Source organism: Schistocerca serialis, chromosome 9 (assembly GCF_023864345.2).
Source record: "Schistocerca serialis cubense isolate TAMUIC-IGC-003099 chromosome 9, iqSchSeri2.2, whole genome shotgun sequence".
NCBI lineage: Eukaryota > Metazoa > Arthropoda > Insecta > Orthoptera > Acrididae > Schistocerca > Schistocerca serialis.
Genome location: NC_064646.1, coordinates 426,597,123 through 426,612,813, shown reverse-complemented (window position 1 = coordinate 426,612,813; position 15,691 = coordinate 426,597,123). Strand labels below are relative to the sequence as shown.

Below are 15,691 nucleotides of genomic sequence, written 5' to 3'. Positions count from 1 at the left end.
AGGTGCATACAGAAGTGGTAATGCATATTACCTTAAATGCTGAATTGGATTTTCACTCTGCAGCAGAGTGTGCATTGATATGAAACCTCCTGGCAGATTAAAACTGTGTGCCGGGCTGAGACTTGACTCAGGAACTGTGAGGACAGGGTGTGAGTCGTGCTTGGGTAGCTCAGTTGGTAGAGCACTTGCCCCTGAAAGGCAAAGGTCCCGAGTTCAAGTCTCGACCCGGCACACAGTTTTAATCTGCCAGGAAGTTTCATACCTTAAAAGCTGTTCAGAAATACCTTTAGTTGGAAGTATACCCCCATGGTATGTGAAAGGGTTAAACAACATACTCCATTACACAATAACATGTTACATGGTTTCAGTTACATGTTTTCAGTTTTCGTCTAGTAACACATATCATATTAACACCAATGGTGAATTAAATACAGTACAAATTTTACAGGCTCAGTTTCAGCATATTACAGTATCCACACATGAAGAGAAGCAATGAACACTACAGAGATATAGGACACATTGTCAGAACATGACTGAGCCAGATATGTTCTAGTCTGTGTTGTACACTACTCTCTGCATTGCCAGTTCTTAAGTTATTGATATGACAGCGTCTGTAAAACCAATGTTACTGAATCTAGTATAATGAAATTTTGATTTTGAGAACTAAGAAAAGGTCCCCTTTGTTGGGTCCTGAAGAAAATAATTATCTTTTTTTTACACATCAAACTCTGACAATTCACTACCAAGCTGTAAGTATGACATAAGTGATTGTTTGCTATCAAATAATGAAAAAGTTGATGACCTCCAAAACCTTTTTGTGCCCAAAATGACTAACAAATTTCCGTTCATTTTTCAAAGTGGCCATATAATAAGTTCATCCTAATTTGGATGGAGAAATCTTTTTGGTTATTATACTCTCCCAAGGAGGGTTGTGCCTTCTTTAAGTACTGTGCATTTTTCACTAAGACAGGTACGTGAAAAGGTAGTCACCAAAATGTTGGAGCCCTGACAACCTCACAGTTTTTGAAGTGGAACCATGCTCTTGAATATTTCAACATCCATGCAAGCAACACTCTTCATAAAGCTGCTGTAATGACAGTGAAAATTTTGTTCACATAATGATGAATAAGACAAAAGATATAAAATATTGTCTGGACCGAGGCCAAGTGGAGCAGGCAGAAAAAAATAGAGAAAACATTGAAGTGATGATTCTCTGCGGACATCAGGAGGCTACCTTAAGGGACATAAGGACCTCAGGGCTACTGAAACTGACAAACAGGATGACAAAAACAAGGGTGAATTTTGCACTATTCTAAAATACCATGTGAAAGGTGATGAAAACCTATGAGCAAGTTTGGAAGGGATTGCTAAACATGACAAGTACATTAGAACCCAACTCAAAAATCAGATCATCAGTTGCAGCAACAACCAACTTCTGGGAAGGGATGTTCAGTGCAGTAATGATGGCAAAGGTTTCATAGTTCTTGCAGATGAAACTGCTGACATTGCTAGAATAGAGTAACTCTCTCTTCATGCCAGTTATATTTTCCCAGATCTCAAGATTCGTGAAGATTTCCTGCAATTTGTTTCAAAGGATTAGCTGGGTCTATAACTGAAAACTTGGTAAAATTTGGTACTGATGTGTCATTTTTATGAGGACAGGATGCAGCATCTCTGTCAGTAAAAGCTCATGAGGCTCAGGCATCCATACAACAGGACTAACCTTTAGTTGTACGTTCTCATTGTGGAGCTCATAATCTCATTTGGTAGTCACGAACACATGCAACAGTCCACTTATCAGGAGTTTGCTAGGAACACTGGAAATGGTATTAATTTCTTTGGGCCACCAAAGAGCAGGAACATATTAAATGATGCCTTTTAATCATTAATTGATGTTTGAGTCACGAGTTTGAAATCTACCATTTGTGTTGTTTCAGTTCTTGGGAATATTCAAGAATCTGATGACAAAACTTATCCCATGACACTTTGATTCTGGTAACAGCCATCAGAAGGGAGATTTTGTTGTATGCCCAGATATATTTTATGGTCTGTTCAGACTGGTTGAGTTCATCTGCCATCAACTTCAGTTTCAAGATATAGGTTTTGCAGAGTTAATCAACATTGCCAGCGACCTCAAAAGTGAACTGCTGGCAATGAGAGAAAATGTTTATGATACTTTCTGCCACCTTTACTTAGAAGCCAAGGAATTAGCTTCAGCTGATGGAGTTAACATCAAGTAACCAAGCATTTCTGCCAAGAAAGCATGTCGTGCAAATCAGGATTGCAGTGATGATGTGTATGGTTACTAGAAAGTATGTGTTCATACCATTTCTGGATGCTTTCATCAGTTCAGTCCAGGATTGGTTCTTGACACATTTTAAACCTTTTAACAGCTTTAATTGTCTTCTACCAAGAAAAACTGAAGACATAGGTGTCACTGATGGCGTTAAGAATCTTCATTTTATGCTTCAGATCCATTAATCACCAATTTAACAATGAAAACAGCTGTGTTGAAACTCTTCCATCAATGTCTGAGTTGACTCGAGCAATTGCCTCAAAATGAATGGAAATTTTGTCTGTATGCAACCATCAAATCTATGTTAGTGTGTTTCAGTTTCTACAGTTCTTGGCAGCTCTACCAGTGACAATTGACACAAATTAATGCAGTTTCTTCACCCTTAAGAGAATCAAGATATACCTAAGGGATACATCTGAATGGGTTCACCATGATGACAATCCCTCGACAAGAAAGGACTGATGTCAAAACTGCTATAAGTGATATGGCAAAACAAAGAGACCTCCATCTTGCTTTTGTACTTTAAATTTCTAGTAAATGGTTTAATCATTCTTTTCTATTTGCATATACTAAAATATCAGACAAAAGTAGATTTTATACACTTCAAAGTAAATTAACCCAAGTCATGATTATAAAAATAGATGATTAATAGAACTGATGCTGAAAATTCTGTTAGCAACTGGATTATGTTTTATTAAAATTATTGAAACTTCATAAACTTATAAAATTAATTTTCTGGTGTAATCCATATCCTTAGTAAATCGTTTTAAATCATTCTCATAATGCCATTAGTATTCTAACGAAACAAATGTAAACCAATGATAAACTTTATAATTGTGGACATTAAATTAGTATGGACCAATAAAATTGATTTTGAATGTGAGCTATTGTATAAATGAAAGGCACAGCCCCTCCCCCGCCCCCCCCCCCCCCCTCAAAAACAAAATTGTAAATACACCACTGCTTCAGGCAATGGCTGACCATTAGTGTAGATGTTGAATAAAAATGGTATAATACTTGTGATGAGTTGTTTCTTGAAGTCACCCTCAATATGCTATGACAAGCATAATATCTTTGATGTACACTTTCTTTCTCCTCTGAAGCCAGCTTGCTGTGGTATACAAAAAGACTCCATTATTCCTATCAGTCTCTGAAAGATGAGCCTCTCCAGTACTTTAGAGAGGTGACAGAGCAAGGAAACAGGCCTTTATCTTTTGGGATCTAGGTGATCTCTGTCTGATTTAGAAATAGCAATGACTGTATTCTTCTGCTAGACTTTAGGGATCTTGCAGTCCTGGACCCAGTTGTTCATTAAATCCAATGCATTGGGTCAGGACCAAAGTTCTTAACCTGCTCTACTCATATATCATCTAATCCTGCTTTACCCAGTTTGCACTTACTCAGTGCTAATTGTAGCTCAACTTCAGCAAAAGGTGGAGACAGGATGTTACTCTTGGTCGCTCTGCCATGTTATTGGTTTCTTAGTTATCTTTCTATTTTGGGTTGGTTTTCTATTTACCAGAAGTTATTGGACGATTTTGTCTGCCTTTATATTAGCATGCATGCTTGCTTAAGTGTTAACATTACTGAGATGGCCTAGGAGTCTCCAGACATTCTAATTGCTCTCACTCATGTCGCAATCTGCCAGTAACTAAATCAACTCATCTCTCATAGCCACAGGTACTGAGGCAAGTATACTTTATGTAAAATTTGATGTTTCTTTGCTGACAGGACCCTTTTCATATTTCCCATAATGTTCTTCAAGAAGAGTGGATGTTTCAGGTTTAATGCCCTTGATATAGATGGTTTTACATCTCCTTGGAAATGATGCCTTTGAAGAAGCTTGATTATTGTCAACAAAAGTGTCATACTCTTCAGGAACTGGCACAATACTCAGAGTTTTCTTATCAAATAAACTGGAGAATTTTGCCCATTCAGCCTTCTTAAAGTTGCAACTGCTTTTAAAATGGACCTCTTCTTGTCTCAGTGATGGCAAATTTTACATGGGATTGATCTATGTAGTGTATTTGGTATTGGTGGCTGTACAGTTTTGGTACATGTGTGTTAAATATTTTCTCTAACAAAAAGAAGGTCCAAGTTATAGCCTCATCCTCATATTCCAGTGCTGAATGAAAGAGAAGGTTTGTTGTTGGAATAAAGGTGAAAAGGAAAATTTCAGTCCATGACAGAGCTGCTTCACCATTTTTTTCATCATGTACATAGCTACATAAATGACTGTGGCTGTTGAAGTTGCCTATCACAATGGACGCTTTACCTTCAGCAAAGTTCTGGTGTGGAATCTAAGAAAATTCTGTTGCAGGAGGTTTATAACTTAAGGTGACTAAATAGTTACTTAATACCAAGGAGATAATTGAAATATTATGTTCATATTGCAGACTTGCAAACTGGGTTTCATTGGCACTTCTGTACTATGCATGTGATCATACAGCACCCAATTTCATTCCAGGAACAAATAGATGTCCGTGCATGTTTCCTGAACACATAGAACATGACGCAGCTTATCATGACAAAGTTCATGCAAAAGATATTTCTTGCATGATGACATACCTTTATTGTCTACAAAAATGACAGCCAACTTAAGTTCTGAAAAGTACTGTTTGTTAGATTTCATGTTAGATATCTCGGTTACTTTTAGTGCAAGAGAATCAGCCATTTAGGGAAAGTCTTTGTCTGCTGTCCAGGGAATGCCCAGATGCAATGCAATTGCAACAAACAATATCCTTTGGAGATGCTTCTCTTATTTCCCCTCCAGTATATATGTGCATGAGTTATGTGTAAATGAATGTGTGTTCTTAAAGATCCCTAGATTTCTGCAAGCAGGGGAACAGACAAGAGGTGGCACGTGGCTCCTTCCTCCCCTGGAATATGGAGTGCAGAGTTTTTATTCATACGGAATGTACCTGTAGCAAATACTGAGTGGATAACCATCAATTCTTTGGAATATAGTGCCCAGTTTTTTGTCTCACCCATAAAATTTAGTTCTTGTGGCAGGACACATCCCAAAACTAACCAATGACAATTTTTGATTCTTCTTCCCAGCAGTATTTGCTGGGATTGGTAGTAAATGTACAGAAGTGATTTGTGGCAGGCAAGGGAAGGGATAATAGGGCAGTGGTGAGAGAAGATGCTAGTGCTGCCTGTAGTGGCATGCAAGGACATCGAGAGAACAGGATTGCGGGCTGCTCAGTGCAGCATCAAGAATCTGTGCTGGGGGAGGGAGACAGGGAGGAAGGCAAAAGGCACAGCCTCTCAGTGTTGCACATAGTAGCTCATTATATCACCCCTGTCCTGCTATTCCCTCCTCTCTTCTCATGCCTCTTCAGTGCAACACCCACCCATGGCTATCCACCCAGTCACCTAAGCAAAGACTGCTGTTCACCTCAGATGCACTCACTGTTGGACTTAGTGCTCAGAGATGGCTGTGCCCACATTTGTGAGAGTTGTGCTTGTGTGGATATGAGTGAGCTCTGTTATGTCTACAGAAGATGGAGTACTTAGTCCAATACTTGAACAATATTTCGCAATCTTTTTGATTGTGCCTGCATGCCACACAATACCTCATCTATGAGGTGAGCAGCAGTATGCCCTTTTCATATTATTGTTACTATCTCAAAACAAGATATTTAGTCTCAGTTTGGGTTTCAAATGAGTATCTCCACAGAACATTTTATTTTTCAATTCACAAATCAGATTATACAAAATATAAATGATGAAATATTGTAAACTGGTAAACAGGCTAAAACAAAATTTACTTTATGGAGTCTGTTGTCGACAATGAACCACAAATTGTAAACATTAATAACATTCACAAATATAATACTAGAAGGAATTATTCAGGCACAAGAAGCTTGTATCGTATAGCCAGCATGTAAAGAATGTAATAGATAAAAAAAAATTAGCTTCAACACAATAATAGGCTAATGTTGGAGATAGATACACAAGTAGCAGTAATAGTAGTAGTAGTAGTAGTAGCAGTAATACTAGTACCAGTGGTGATGGTAGTAGTATTATCAATATTAATAGTGATAGTAATACAACAGTAACAGTAATTTTTCATGTACTTTCAATGATTGTATAGTTATTATTTAATTTAAAGTTAAAAGAGAAAATTGTAGACAAAAACTATGGACTATATTAGAATACTAGATAATATGCTGCAAACTAAAATAAATAAATAAAATAAATACATGTCCAATACTCATCAAAAATAGGCCAGTAAATAACAAATGCTCCTACTGATTGCAACATACTGTAATTTCTCCCTCCCTCATTTGTTGATTGTCACTCAATTCATAATAAACACTTTTAATAAGCTTCAAGAGGAGTAAGATTTACAATAAACTTTTTTCACTAATCTTCTTTTCTCATAGTTGGCTCCAGTTCTTCATGTCTAGGGGCTTATTCTTGAAGCTGAAATGTTTGACATTATAGGTTCTCATGTTACCAATTGGCATAATAACTTTTGAAGAATTGTCTGTTTTTATGTTGAGTCTTATTCTTTCACATTTTTCTATATCACATTGTCTTTACAATTTCCACTTTGAAACCAAAAACTACATTCTTATTACCAGAAATAAAAATGCGTCCAATCACATCAGAGGCATGCCCACTACTACCCATTCTGCAGTACTAACAATATTCCAAAGAGTTTACAAACTTTCTTGAGAAATGATTTTCTATTAATCTATACCATTATTTTATAAATGAATCCAGAAGTCAACACAATAAATATTGTCTGATTGTGCAGCTAATAATAGGAATTTTATGTGTGTGAGATATTTGTTCAAAATGGTTCAAATGGCTCTAAGCACTGTGGGACTTAACATCTGAGGTCATCAGTTGCCTAGACTTAGAACTACTTAACCCTAACTAACCTAAGGACATCACACACATCCATACCTGAGGCAGGATTCGAACCTGCAACTATAGCAGCAATGAGGTTCCGAACTGAACCAGATATTCATAATTTTAAATGTTTCTAAAAGAAAAGTAATTTTAATACAGGGTTAGTACATATCAATTGTAACAACGAAAATAAAGTAATTTATTTTTATGGATTACAACTTGAAATATACCACATCATGTATAAAATCATACAAAATTCTTTTAATTAAACAGCTGAGATAATATTAACTTGTTTAAAAGGTAAAAAGAATTTTTGGTATCAGTAACTTCTGTTGAATAAAAGTAATGCTAGAAGAGAGTGTCCCTTTACAATGCACTGCAGAGCCAAAGGAACTGGTAAATCTGCCTAATATCATGTATGCCCCCACGAGCATGCAGAAATGTCGCAATACGATATGGCATGAACTCAACTAATGTCTGAAGTAGTACTGGAGGGAACTGACACCATAAATCCTGTGTGATTGTCCATAAATCCGCAAGAGGAGATGCAGATACTTCTGAACAGCACGTTGCAAGGCATCCCATATATGTTCAACTATGTTCATGTCCGGCAAGTTTGGTGGACAGCAGAAGTATTTAAACCCAGAAGAGTGTTGTTGCAGGCACTATGCAGCAATTCTAGATGTGTGAGGTGTCACATTGTCCTCCTGGAATTGCCCAAGTCTGTCAGAATGCACAATGGACATGAATCAATGCAGGTGATCAGACAGGATGCTTACCTATGTATAACCTTTCAGAGTCATTTCTAGATGATCAGGGGTCCCATATCACTCCAACTGCACATGCTCCACACCATTACAGAGCCTCCACCAGCTTGAACAGTCCCCTGCTGACATGCAGGGTCCATGGATTCATGAGGTTGTCTCCATACCCATACACATCCATCTGCTTGATACAGTTTGAAATAAGACTTGTCTAACCAGGCAACATATTTCCAGTCATCAGCAGTCCAATGTTGGTGCTCACAGGTCAAGACAAGGCATAAAGCCTTGTATCATGCTATCATCAAGGGTACATAAGTGGGCCTTCTGCTCCAAATATGCACATTGATGATGTTTCGTTGAATGCTTCATACACTGCCACCTGGTGATGGCCCAGCATTGAAATCTGCAGAAATTTGTGGAAGGGTTGCACTTCTCTCATGTTGAATGATTGTCTTCAGTCATCATTGGTCCCATTCCTGCAGGATCTTTTTCTGGATGCAGCAATGTTGGAGATTTGGTGTTTTACCGGATTCCTCATAATCATTGTACATTTGTGAAATGGTCATACAGAAAAATCCCCATTTCACCACTAACTTTGAGATGCTGTGTCCCATCAATCATGTGCTGACTATAACACCACATTCAAACTCGGTTAACTCTTGATAACCTGCCGTTGTAGCAGCAGTAACTGATCTAACAACAGCACCTGACATTGTTCTCCTATATAGGTGTTGCTGACTGCAGTGCCATATTCTGCCTGTTTACATATCTCTGTGATTGAATACGCATACCTATGTCAATTTCTTTGGTGCTCCAGTGTAGCTCTACATGGTTGTTTTTAACATTAGTCATTTACATTTTCTTACTGACGGACTGGTGGCAGCTAACAGTTACTCTTTGCAGCTGAGTGCTTAGTGATGAATGAGTGAGACTTATTTTATCATCATTTACCAAGCCTATTTATAGTTACACTTAGGAAATTTTCTACAAATTAACTACAAAATGATAAAATACCAATCAAGTACACTTTTATAAAAATTGATGGATTGAGTAGCCCAATATTCACTGTTGGATGATTGGCATACAAAGAAACTGAAAGGAGGCCAAAAAAAATCTACAGGCAAACCTCAAGGGATCATTACTTTAGTTGTGACACTTAGGTCAACTCATATTCACCTTTACTTTACCCTAAACTTACAGGCATGATAGAAACATCTGAAAATACAGAAAATATCTCACACTCTAGTAAATGCACTAGATTATATCTGTTGCCAGATTATGGTGACATTAGAGCATCATATGATAATGTATCAGACATTTTCAAATCTCCCTGCCCAAAATACAGATACTGTAGTCACTCTTCAAAGTTCGATGCACTTCCCAAGATTAGCAAAATGAAGCAGCTAACATATGCATCAGACAATATCAACATCCAACTTGTAGCATTACAATAAATGAGACAGACATGAAAATCACTCTGATTCAAGGAATTACAGTGTTTGAAACTTCCAATCCTACATCCTTGTAAAAAGAGATCATGGATAAATAAAGCTTCTACTACTACTGCTACTAATCTCCATCCCTAATAAAACACTGACATTTGCCATTGGAAGTGCAGTCCAAAGAAATATCATAAATCCAATATAATATTATGATAAGAAAAGAATGCTACTTGCCACATAGAGGGGGCACTGAATTGCAGACAGGCACAAAGAAAAGACTGCTAAACATTTTAAGTTTCTGAACAGAAAGTCCTTCTTGGACGTGTATGTGTGTGTGTGTGTGTGTATGTGTGTGTGTGTGTGTGTGTGTGTGTGTGTGTGTTTTACAAGAATTCATACACTTGTTTATCATGTTATGTAAATCACATCATGTGAAATCATCAAAGATATGAATGAATCCTGGTATAATTGACAAGAAACAAGAAAACTGTAGCAAATAAATCTGTATACTTTATTAAGTATAAATCATCAATTTACTGCTTGTGTTATTCACTCTTATGCCAGCTGAATGTAAATTAGAAAGAAAGAACTCCTGTCTTTCCAGTTATACCAAACAGCTGTTGTTTATCTCTTATTGGTAACTTACTATTTATTTGATTACACTGGTATTTTCATTCAGCTTTACAATGACAAATCTACTAGCCACACAGCTAACATAACTTTTCAGCTCTTAAATCTAGATATTTTGATACCTTCTAATTTCTTGCTTTCTGTTTGATGAGAGCTTTCTGAATGTCTTTGCACCAGAGTAGACCTATATAAATCCATTATGAACCCTCAACAAGGAGGCAAACTTTAAACAAAAATTATTGTTATGTCTTTATTGTGATTGTGTACATTACAGTTCCATTGAGATTCTTTTTTACTAACAACAACAAAAACCATTACCAAATAAAATGATTTGCAAATGACTATAAGACTCCAGAGATCTATAAAATGGCTTCTGCAAATATACAGCTATCTATTTTACACAATGTTCTTACTGCTTACTTCGGCTGAATAAACAATTTATTTAGTTTAGGTGTACTGTTCCTGGAGATAATTCCACAACACAATATGGAGAGCAAATAAGCAAAAATGTGTGGACTACAGCCAATTTTGGTTGTAAAAATTCAGAATTTGTTGTGGGACATTGTGGAATATTCTGTGGACCAATGAGGTACTAAAAGGTGACAGCACTGCATGTAGCCATTAAAATGATACCTATAATGGAGCTGCGTTCCATGTAGAGAGCTGTCACTGAGTTTCTTTTAACAGAAAACCAGAGCATCACGAATATTCATATGTCTACAGAGTCCTGGTAGTGAACAAATGCACGATGAGTCATCGAGCGAGGCATCTGTCATCATCGCAACGAGGTTGCCAAAACCTGTCTGATCTCCCGTTTTCCAGCTGGCCACACACTGCTGTGGCTCCTGCAATACTGGAACATGTGGATACTCTTGTTTGAGGTGATCAATGGATCACAGTCAAACATCTCACTGTTCAACTGGATGATGGGGAGGTTACTGAGGCAGCAAGACATTGGCTCCAGTCTCAACCAGCAGAGTGGTAGGTGCAGGCATACAGGTTCTACCAGTAAGGTGGCATAAGACCACTGTGTTGAACTGACATTAAACCTGAGTAAAATACATCCTGCTTTCAGAAAAAAATGTGTTGCATTACTTACTGAATGATCCTTGTACCTTACTTTACAGGCATATTCATCCTGCAACAGACATTTATCTGTAAGGTTGAAATTTTGAGAGAACGAGGCCTCCATCTCAGATTTTCCACTGCTTAAATCTCAATTAATAAATATTTCTTCAAACAAAATATGTTTATACAAAATGTCACTACCATGGTATCAGACCAAATGTAAGTTATGTCATACTTTAAATAACAATAACTGCAGAAATACATCTTTTAAAATAATTTTGGCATTTCTGATCACTATGGTATATAGACAATAAAAAAAATAGTGTTTATGTTATGAGTGTTAGCAGAGCAAGTCCATCTGTTCCACTTTGCTAGCTTTCCATCTTGCAGAGCAGTAACATCAAAAATTAAGGTGCAATGCTGAGTTGAGAGTCATACCCAGATAGAGCAGTCAATGAGAACATTGCACAAGCAATGTTTCAGGTTTGAGTCATAATCTGTCACACAGTTATAAGATCAGCAATTTTCACTACAGCACACATTCCACTGTGGAGCAAAAGATCTCTTTTACTCAGCCTTTTCTGCATGACACCCCTTGCTCTGGGAATATTCCTTTTAGAAGATATGCAGATGAGCATCTGTGATGTTTGGAAAGTAGGAAGATAAATACTTCCAGAACTGAATCTATAAGAGCATATTATGAGTCATGCCTGGAAGCTCAGGTAGTAATACCATTGTCCCCAAATGGCAAGGATCCCAATTTTAAGTTGTAATCTGCAATGATGTTCATACTTTTGATTTATTTAATAATTTTGGTAAGGTGGGATGTTTCCATTTTGCTGCCATCACTGAAAGCATCTCCAGATGTGACAGGATATTTAATGATGGTACAATGAAATATCCTTTGTTAATAATCTGTTGGTCAGCTCTATTAATGCTGCTGAGAGCAAAAGAAAGCAATAGTTATATGGCATTGTTGGGTGGGAGACTCTGAGGGATAGGTTCAGCATCCTAATGGGACATGGTATTCTTCTTTCAGGCACAATGACCCCTTTTGATATGGTGTATGAAATTTGTATCTTAAGTATATCTGTTGAGTATTGATGACTGTAATGACTGTGTGTAATGTGGTGCTATGTGTGGGTTGTATGATGAGAGAAGGGTGAGAGTGAAACCTGGTATGAGCACATGGCTTGCTCTCTTGAATAGCACAAGTGGATAGCTGGGCTTACTGCCCCCATCCAATGGGCACAATGGTGTCACATGCCTCAACAAGTTACCTGCAAGCCAGCCACCACTGGAGAGCTATGTATTAGCAACACTGGACACAGGTAGGTGAAAGCAATACTCATGATACTGATGGCTGTGATAATTCCTGTAACAATTTTCAGGCACTCCATTTGTTGCAAATATAACTAAAAAACTGATTTCCATATGTCATATTCTTATCTCAGTTTTGTGTGTTTCTGTTGATATAATTAAAAGTACCATGTTAATTTGTGTAAACTTTTAGTTCCAATGGAATATTTTCTACTAATAATAACTGACTAATATTAGCCAATATTTCATTACACTCCTTGCATGTATATTATCCATTAAACATGTTACATGAGCAACATTTTATCTTTGTATCTTTTATAACATTCATCCTCACCTATACATATTCATCACCATTCCAGGAGAGCAGTAGCCACACTGAGTACCACTGAAAGCAGCTAGAGTCTTCTGTACTTTGTGGTGCCCAATCTTCTGATTGCCTATTCCTTCAACAGTTGTTATTTCACATCCATGGCATGCAAATACTGGGAACAGGCACTGAAAATTGATTGAAAAATGTTTATGGGGTTTTTGTTTCTTGTTAACAAAGTAAACTTTCCAAGATCACATTATAATATCATATAATTTATTAACTGACTGTATGACAATATGGGGTGAGACACTCAACTTTTGTAATTTATCCATGTTCATTTTTTCTATAAATAATAATAATAATAAAGGAACCCAATAATCAAAGAATGAAGACAACATATAGTAGTGAAATCTGTGATAATCATAACCCAACAACACAAATGTTTAAAATCAGGAGACTGTATATTTTTAATAATCACTATTAAGGACACTAGTTAACTTTTAAAAAGTAAATGTAAATAACAAATGGAGACACTAACAGGAGTCAAGCATACATGTTTTCGTCACTGATGGAATCAGTAAACGCAAAGACACATTCATATGCGATAATGCCAGAGGTAAGTATGAGCGGTTTACTGTTTCTGCAGCTGTATATCTGTCTTCAAGAACCATAAGGCAAATTAAGACCAAAAATTAAAAAAATGGACTGTTTAGTTGCAAAAATCTCGTAATCGTTATATGAAAATCAGGAAAAATGCAAAAGAACAATTTTCAACATTTCATTTTGTATGTATTCCTACCAGCTGCAAAAACTAATTCATTGCTTTGTTGGATTCATGGTCTGGACATAACGACACCTCTGTTTTTGTGGAGGATGAGGAAAAAATCAATAGATGTAACATGGAGTCCACCTGGAACTATCAGTGCAATTCAACCTCTAATTAAAGAATTATTTTGACAGTGGAAAGCATTTTTCAGAAAATTATCAGACAACATTATTTCTGATACCTCTTTCTCATTTTAGGTTTATTAGTGGAACAGTAATCTTAGGTTCCTGTAATTTGTGCATTCTTCTGTCCTTTCTCTCTGTCTTTCTTGGGTGCTGCAAGAACAATGGAAACAGACTGGAGGAACTTTGAAACCTACAACTTCCATTTTAAAATATTCAGTAACAATTATGGCTGCTATTTATAATGCCAGTGCTTTATATTCTGCTTTACTGGCCTCCATTTTGTTTTTCCCTGCAATACAATGAAATATTGAAAACCTTTAGTCTTAGAGGAAAGGTGTTACAACATCAGGACCAGCATGTTATTGTAGGTCCTTCAATGGCTGGTTCATGGCTTTTGGAATAAAGATCTTGACAACAATAAGAAGTGTTTCCCTCTTAAATTTACACTGATACATTAACTGTAAGTGTGGGCAGTTCAGTGCAAGAGAATCCAAGATGGAATGATGACAATATCATGAAAAAGATTGGTTGCTACTCACCATATAGTGGAAACATTGAGTCACAGACAGGCTAAATGAGTAAACTTTCACATATGCATGCGCACACACATTCATATTCACACAAATGCAACTCTCACACACATGACCACTGTTTCTGGCTGCCAAGGGCAGGTTTACTGCCCTCGGCATCCAGAGACAATAGTCATAAGTGTGAAAGCTGCATTTTGAGAGTTCCATGTGTGTGTGTGTGTGTGTGTTGCCTTCTTTAGGAGAAGCTATCTGGCCAAAAGCGTATTCATTTAGCAGTCTTTTTGCTGTGCCTGTCAGTGACTCATCATTTTCACTATAAGGTGAGAGGTAGAGCAGCAGTCCATCATTTTCATACTACTTTTACTACATGGCTCTGACTAATATCTTTACTTCAACATAAAGTACACATTCTGTATCTGTAATTTGTTGTATCCTTCTGTCCTCAGCATAACAGCATAAATTGGACCCTGTCCAGTCAGTACTAGATCTTAGCCTAAATAGTTGATATGTTCTAGTCAGTACTTGAGGTACTCTGTCACACATTCTTCTACATCCACAACTACATTTATACTCTGCAAAGTCATCTGTGACATCAAAAACTGCTATGATTTTATTTTCTCTGGTAGCAATTTTTATCGGAATTACATGTGCAAAAATTGAACTGTTGATATGCAGTTATTCAAAAAATGTATGTACAGTGTGGCGTCTTCTGTCATCGTCCAGTGCCGTGACATGCTCGGGTGTTTGAAAGTACAGTGCTGCGGAACTTTCCCACTGGACGCCAGAGATGCTATACACAAGCAACATTTGTTCTGTGTTTTATTCTTTGATTGCTGATTTCTGTTTCCACATTCTACTCTGTGGTGAAAGCGTGAATCCAAGTGTGTCGGATATGGAATAATTTACCGTACTGAACTTTTCTCACGCATTCACATGAGTTATTGGTTGTAGTGTAATATTGTCTGTTCCAACAACAGGGTTTTGTAAGTAAATTATTCCATCAAGCTGAGACAAGCCTACTTCTCTCATTCAGCCTACAAGCACACGCAGATGTTAAACCGTCGATCGTGGTAATTCAAACCGGTACCGACAATGTGGTGACCCCGACATGATCTCCTGCATGCACGCTGAATTTACGAGAAGTTCTTGCAAGAAATTGAGATGGCAAATCCACCAGAGCTGACAAATACTTCTGTGGTGCGTCTAGTGGTGCGACTACCTCCCTTCTGGCTGCACAATCCATCTCTGTGGTTTGCGCAAGTCGAAGCAAATTTTTCCTACGCGCGTATCACAGTTGACGCCATGATCAACAGTACTCCATTGAGGTTCAAGACATCATAATTAACCCACTGGGAACGAACAGCTATGACCAATTGAAAGCAGAACTCATTCGGCGTGTGTCCGCTTCGCAAGAAGAACAAATCCGGCAGGTGCTTACCCAAGAGGACATCGGTGATAAGAAAACTTCACAGTATCTACATCATCTGCGGAGTAAAGTAGACACAGGTACAGTC

At 37.3% G+C, this 15,691-nt stretch overlaps 1 protein-coding gene across 1 annotated transcript in view; it reads right to left on the bottom strand.

Annotated features, from left to right (window-relative positions):
• The window catches only part of LOC126419759 (uncharacterized), a 316,376-nt gene that overhangs the window by 148,931 nt on the left and 151,754 nt on the right, over window positions 1-15,691 (bottom strand). The window contains exon 5 of the mRNA XM_050086933.1: window positions 12,721-12,881. Within this exon, the coding sequence (XP_049942890.1) occupies window positions 12,721-12,881 (161 nt within the window). The remainder of the gene's footprint in view (window positions 1-12,720; window positions 12,882-15,691) is intronic.